This window comes from Orcinus orca, chromosome 15 (assembly GCF_937001465.1).
Source record: "Orcinus orca chromosome 15, mOrcOrc1.1, whole genome shotgun sequence".
Classification (NCBI taxonomy): domain Eukaryota; kingdom Metazoa; phylum Chordata; class Mammalia; order Artiodactyla; family Delphinidae; genus Orcinus; species Orcinus orca.
Window position 1 is genome coordinate 59,863,096 of NC_064573.1, and position 7,167 is coordinate 59,870,262.

The following is a 7,167-nucleotide window of genomic DNA, read 5'->3' on the forward strand; positions in this document are numbered from 1 at the left end:
CACTAAAACCATTTTTAAGCACCTTTTCTAAGACACCAACCATATTATCTCTCAACAAAGACTTCTCCTGTCCAGTCTTGCTGGTAGCAATCAAAACATGCTACAAGTCTCATGACTTGCTCTCCCAAATCCCTATTTAACAACACTTCTAAATATTATGATTTTCAAGGGCACCTTCTTCAGGTTTTCGACCGACTCCCCGGCCACCACAGGACACAGCCCCAACCTTTCACGCCTCGCTTCCCCAGGTGGCGAGACTCTAAGAAGCTTATCAAACCCAGTTTTCAGAAACAGTCGAGGGCCCAGAGGCTCTGGATGGAGTTTAGTCTAGGTAGTTACACCCAATTAGTTCTGGATCCATCGTTAATTCACTGTTTCAAACCTGAAAAACAGTATCATGTAGAAGGACTCCAAAACTTTAACAGGAAAAATTCTGTGCTGTGTCATATTCCAGAACACAGCTCCAAAAGCCCTTCCACAGCATGCTAGTCACAGCTGAGAGAGGTTAACATAAAGACTTACACCTGAGCCTCATTTGAATCCCCTCCCTCTAGGTTAAATTAAACCTCAGGCAGCATGCTAGATTCATCTTCAAGGGTATTTATTCTAAGCACAGGTTCAAACAAATCGCCTACGCAAGCTGGGGCAGCTCGATGGTGTAAATTGGGCAATCTAAGAAAAAACAGTGTTTAAAATACAATATTTAGAATCAGGAGGCCTGGCTTAAAATTCTGGTTGGTGCTTAGGAATTTTGTCCCCTGAGAGAATGATTTAGTCCCTCTGCATATCAGCTGACTTATTTATTAGTATCGGTACACCAGAGCCTACACGTCCCACGGCTACTGGGAAGAACCACCCGCATACAAAAGCTACTGCAAATCACTAAGCGTTACATCATCTTTCTTTTAAAATAATCTTCTTCAACATATTACTGACAGAAATTTAAATTTTAATCTAACTCCTGTGAAATTATTTTTACAAACGTTAACTCACCAAATCCTACTGTATCTTAAGTCCCATCTCACCTATCCTAGAAATCTAGCAACTTCAATGTACATCAAAATTGCATCTGTGAAGAACCGACAGTAGAAATTTAAAACTCTTTCTCTGAAAATCTATCCAGAATTCTGCACTGACTCCCATCATTCCAGGCACAGGAAGGGTTCACCCAACTCGGAAGTTGCTCTGCTTTCACTCTGAAATTCAAAGTGTGTTTCATTGGACAGTATTGGAAGTATCCCTTTTAACCAAAAACAAACTTAGTTTTTCAATGCATTATTCTCCTAAACTTAATTTTTTTTCTAAACTTAATTTTAATAGTACCTTAAGACGATGATATTTACTTATCTTTATGACCTTTTGAGATGTACATACAAGGCGCCATTTTTCACACATTAGGATTTTGTTTCTTTTTCTCCAAGGGTTACCAGTCAAGTCCATCTCTGACCAACCCTTTTCCAGTTCTACCCACTTTTCTACTGATTCTACACAGAGACTTGGGGGCTTAAAACGAAACAGATCAAATGAACGACCTGAGAGCCTCATCTCAGGGTCTGGCAATGCCCCCCTTTCAAGATCTGGACCCCACCCAGGGCGTCCCCCCGGCACCCCAGCTTCTCATCACTTGTAGAATAGTATTTACTCTCTCTTCCTTCTTAGTCTAGGTTCTGCATTTAGGAAAGGTGACCAAGACTATAGAGCTGGAGCAAAGAACAATGTCTTCCCCTCTCAAAGGCTGACTCAGCCCTGGCCTGGCTGAAGGGGCAGGTCTGGAGGCGGCCTCCACCAGCGCTGCCCAAGACAGAAGACCGGGCTCAGGAGACACAGCCCAGTTGTGCGGGCAGCCCAAGCCCCTCTCTAACGTCTCTGGTCCTCTCCCTTCTCCAGGATGTGCAGAGCCTCTCCATTCCCTGCCCGTCCATCTCGCCCTGGACCAAGGTCCCACCACCAGGTTCCCCTCTCACCCTTTCTCCCTTCAAAACAGATGCCGAGTGGTCCTTCAGCTGGCCATATGTTCCAAGATCCCTTGTTCCTGAATATTCTGGGTAAAGGTTATCACCTGTAGAAACTATAGCAACTAAGAAAATAAGCAATTATTCTAACAATGACTTCAACCAAATTATAAATATGCAAATAAACTGTGCCTTCAAAGGTCGAACATTTTATCCTAAATTAAAACACACTGGACAATACTGTAAATCAACTATCTTCAATTAAAAAAAAACCCACACTGGGAATGAACTGGACCTTAAAAAAAGTTAACTGCAAGCATTAGCAGCAACTGTAAATATGTAAATTCTGTGGTGTAATGGTCGACATCAGTATTTCCTTCCCTGAACTTTCCTTCCAGCTTCCCTCACTTTTTACTCATAATAACAACACATAATAGTCACTATTTCCCTGCTACTATTCTAAGTGCTTTACATGCATTAACTTATGTAAGGCTCTAAACAACTCTATAAGGCAGGTAATATTAATTACAGCTGTTTACAAATGACAACACTTAGACACAGAAAAGTTCAATTGAGCTGCAGGAATCCATCCAAAGTGACAACGCCAAGAACGGAACAAAGCAGTTCAGCTCCTGAGTCTTGTCTATTAACAACTGTGCTAGGATGCTTCTGACACCTTCATTGTCACACTTACATTAAAACTGCTTATAAACCACTAGAGGGCACGGATTGTGACCATCCTTCACACTGCTCTATCCTCAGTACCAAGCAGAAGTCTGGAGGGTCCTGAGAAATCACTGTTGAGCTCTGCACAGGTAGGCTGCCCCTTCTAGACTGTGCCCCTTAAGGGTGAAGGGCCAAAGTACAGCTCATCCTTTAAGCTTTAAGTGTGCAATGGTACCTAAGTGACAATAAATGAATGACGGTCCGCGACACCTGCTGAAGGAAAGCGTCTTCTATCTGCAAAGCCTTGAACCTAAATACAAGCCTGAGAAGCCCCCGTCTGGAGACAGTCACCTCTCCAAACCTCTCCCATTCTAACTGCAGAAAATCAAGCGCTGCCTTAACTAACATTTCAAACTTACTCGTAGGCAGCCCAGAGTCCTACGGTACAACGTTAAGGAAATGTAAGTGCTGTCCTTCACTACATGTGCACTGCTGCCTTAAGAGAGAGTTTTACTGAAAAAACATAAACCCAGACTTCGCAAAAGATAAGTTTACATATGGTTAATTCATTTTCGAAATACTTCTTTTTAGAGACTCCTAAAGAGTAAATTCCCCTCACTTCACTCAAAACACCCAGTAATTTAAAAATTAAGCTTAATGTGGGCACGAGAAACCACATTAGACATGCTAAGGATTAACTCCACGGCATTTACAAGAGCAATTTCAAAGCGCAGCTACCTCGGAATTCCCGACTTGGATGATATTAGGGTCAGTGAGTCTCAGCACCGGGCGGGCTCTCCCCTAAGCCCCACACACGTCCCTCCCGGGTCACCACTTCAACTCGAAGGCAATTTCCAAATTATCTTCCGACCTCGGAAGAGCACATACGAGAGACACACTTCCTTTCTGACACTCCTCCAGGAACAATGTCAAACTTTCTGCTTTCCTTGAATCAAAAGACCAAGCCCTGAAAACTTCACTGTCGCCGGGAAAGCCGAGATGAGAAGATGCAGGAAGGCCCGGCTGAGTCGCCAACATTTGCGCCGAAGAAAGACAGTCGGTGAAGCCGGACCATCCCGCCCAGGCCGCCCCTTCTGCCTCCGCGGCCACGGACCCCGGATCCCAGACCCCGGGACGGCGCGGCGCTGGGGCGGCCTCGGGAAGGCTCCGTGCGGCGGGCGGCGCCCCGACCCGCCCGCGGCCCCCGTCCCCGCCGAGGCGCCGGGAACCAACGGCCGCGCTCCCGCTTCCGCCGCCGGGGCTCCGCCCGAACGGCCGCCGGCCGCCCCCGAGCCCGCGCCGAGGCCTTGGGCGCCCGCCGCCCTTCCTCCCGCCCGGCCCGGGCCCGGCCGCTCACTCACATCCGTCCGCGTCCTCCGGCAGGTCCTCCTGCAGCAGCGTCAGGTCTGCGCCGAGGGAGACAAGAAAGGCCGTGAGCCCGCCGCCCGCCTCCCGCCGCCCCGCGCCCCCGCCTGCCGCCCGCCGCCCGCCGCGGGGCCCGTACCCGCCATCTTGCGGCGCCCCCTCCTCCGCCGTCGCCCGGGGACACGGGGCTCCAGGGGCGGTGCGCGCGGCGGCCGGTGGACGCGCGCGGGGGGCGGTGCCGCGGGGACGCGCAGGGCGGGCCGAGGGCGGCGGGCCGGGGGTGGCTCCGGACGCCGGGCGGACCCGGCCCGCCCCGCCCGCCTGCGCGCCGCTCCGCCTCCCGCCTCGCTCGCTCCGCCCGCCGGCGCGCTCTCGGCTCAGCCCGGCCCAGTGGTGCGCGGAGTGTGGTGGCGCGGCGGCTGCCGTCGCCGGAGCCCCGCGCCGTGTGGCGGGCGGGGCGGGCGGGGCCTCCCGCGCGCTTTGTTGGGTCACCGGTGCCGCCCAACGGGCCGCGCGCACCGGGGGCCGCGGGGCCACCTCTGGGCGGGAAGCACCGCCTCCGCGCCGGCCGCCGGGCGCCGCGAACAAAGCCGCGGGGACGGCGGGGCTTCCCCGCTGGTCCCCCGCGTCCCGGCGCCGGGCTCAGGTCCGCTGCGCCGCCCGCGCGGTGGGCGTGCGACCCGGGTGTAGGAGGACGGGCGACTCTCGCCCCCGGGATTGTCGGGATTAATGAAGAATGGCCGGAACCGAGCACCGTGTACTGGGCATCCCGCAGGTGCTGGGGGAACGGCGCCTAGCATTAGCTTTTTGTCTTTAAATAATTTTGGTAGCCCTTGAGGTGCTCAGCTGAAATGTGTAACACAGACACTATTATTCCACACGTGTTAAGTGATGAACGCAAGCTCCCAGTGCAGAGTGGGGGCCCAACCCAGGATTTCTGACCCACTTCCCACTGTCCTGTGTCCAGGAGTGCAGCCCACCTCCCCGTCTCCCCAAAGCCTCCAAGATGGTGATGCCCTCAAGGGAGACAACACAGGGACTTGTGTAAGTGATGCCACGTTGGGCTCTGGGGGAGGAGACGAAATTCTGAATAGTCTGCACGGTGGTCTTAATCAAGGACACTATATTACACCAGAGCCTCTGAAATTCATAATTCTGGGTAATAAAATGGGTCCCACGTAGCTATTCCAAAAACTTCCCTCTCAGATGTCACAGGATGGAACGCATATTGCGTAGTATGTATTAGGTTTCTGAGAGTAATAAAAACTGGAATAGCATCTCTAACTCTAGGTGTGTGTCTAATTTTCTCAAACATAGAATAATTAAAACTAAAAGCCAAACGGGCACAATCTAGTTGCACACCCTTATGTGAATTCAGCTGATACTCTCAAAATGACAAGGAGTTATAAATTCACAAACTATCAATTGACTCAATCCGTGAGAATTTTGCCTTGCTGACACCCACCATTTTAGCAATTCTGGGTAGGAGGAGCAGAGCATCTGGCTCTTTACACTAACTGGTGGTCTCCCTGCAGCAACACAAAATCGACAGAGCGCCAACTAGGCTTCAGCCCCTGGACACACAAAGGTGAAGAGAATGATCTGGACCATCTACCCAGTAAAGTCAGACTTAACAATTCTCAGTGATGGTGATAAAACAGAGGTTATGCACCAATTGCTAGCCTGGGATACAGATCAACTAACTCTGCCTTGGGTAGCGAGGCTGCACAGTGTGTTTTATCTCACGTTCTCTGGGAAGGCAGCCAAGGAGGAGGGGCTGGGTAGTTTTGTCCATATTGTTCAGGAGCTGTGCATTTGGTTATCGTCTTACCTGCATCCCATGTTACAGCAGGTCCCTTGAGGCAGCTCGGTTTTTAGACATTTCAGTGAGGATGTTCTTATTCACGGTTTGGCACAAGCATGTTTTTTACATTTGATGTTTTCTCCCACTCTCTAGTCCTTTCTCAAACATACAATAAAAATTTTTTTACACCAGTATTCACTCTATAAAAGGCACTGTTTCCTCCTCATAGAAAATGGTATTTAAAGAACAGCCATTATTATCCTATGCCCTTACCCCAACTGTACTTACAGTGTCACGCCTGTGGATGCTGGAAGCTGTGTGTCTAGTGGTCAGAGCACAACCCAGAGTCTGCTCTGCCCCTGAAATCTGCAAAATAGAAGGAATGTCACAAGTCACTTTTAAAAAGTATTATCCAACTATGGCTATTAAGGCCTGGATTTTTCAGAATAAGTCCTCTTCCAAATGATAGTGAAAACTTTTATGAGTAGCCACGGAGCCTTGGACATTGATAAATTTGACTCTTGAAACACAAACATAGTAAGTATCATGGGGAAAAAACTGCTAATAAACAAAAAACCCACCTGACATTGCTTGCTGCTGTGTCATTTATTAATTTTTGTATTGGTAATTGAACTGTTTACTTTTTCTTTAGGATGATCCTAAAGCTGAAAGTATATAAAAGGCAGATCTTTTATTGTTTTGAATAATAAAAAATGAATGAATCTGAAAATGGAGACATACAATAAAAATGTTTTTAAAAGAAATTTTTAACCTTTATTTTCATTCATCTCTGGGGTTTTTTTTTTTTATCCAGGTTGATGTCCCCCACAAACAGCCACTCCCCAGTAAAAAGAACAAATACTTTTTTTTTTATTAATTGCCAATCTCTTACCCAAAGCCTCCTATACATGTTTTCGTAAATTGTATAAAGGTAAATATTTGAAATTTTAATCTTTCCTTTCTATGCTTCTTTTAAGCCTCCTTTAAAGCTCCATGTCAAGATGACATTCCAAATTGTGAAATCTTAACTTTTACTAGAGCTTTCATAGTTTGGCTTTCTTTTTCAAAGACATTGGATCTCTTTTTATTCACATTGGCTAAAGATACATTTTCTCACACCACCTTAGGAAAAGAATAAAGACTAGAGGGAGAAAATAGCTACAGAACTGAACCCTGTCCAGAGTTCTCTCTACTCAGGCTCTCCTTTCTCCATTTACAGGAGTTGAAGGCTGCCCATAGATGCAACAGAACTTCAACTCTGTCCGTGATCAGCCAGACTGCCAGTTTCTTAGCATAGGCTTGTTCTGAACAAAACAGTGCAACCTAGAACCACCACTGTAAACAGAGTATAAAGGAAAGTAAACCCTCTGTTTCTTATCC

The 7,167-nt window shown here is 48.2% G+C and overlaps 1 protein-coding gene across 7 annotated transcripts in view; it reads right to left on the minus strand.

Annotated features, from left to right (window-relative positions):
* PPP4R1 (protein phosphatase 4 regulatory subunit 1) overlaps positions 1 to 5,950 on the minus strand; it is a 62,753-nt gene extending 56,803 nt beyond the window's left edge. For 3 of the 7 annotated variants that reach the window (XM_012535321.3, XM_033439404.2, XM_033439401.2), the window contains exons 1-2: positions 4,123 to 4,280; positions 3,980 to 4,024 (exon numbers count right to left, since the gene is read on the minus strand). In XM_012535321.3, coding sequence (XP_012390775.1) covers positions 3,980 to 4,024; positions 4,123 to 4,129 — 52 coding nt within the window. In that variant the 5' untranslated portion in view covers positions 4,130 to 4,280. Of the gene's footprint in view, positions 1 to 3,979; positions 4,025 to 4,122; positions 4,282 to 5,814 lie in introns of those variants that run through there. The other 4 variants (XM_033439403.2, XM_033439400.2, XM_049698512.1 and 1 more) reach the window with 3 other exon arrangements.
* Between the last annotated feature and the right edge of the window lie 1,217 nt (positions 5,951 to 7,167).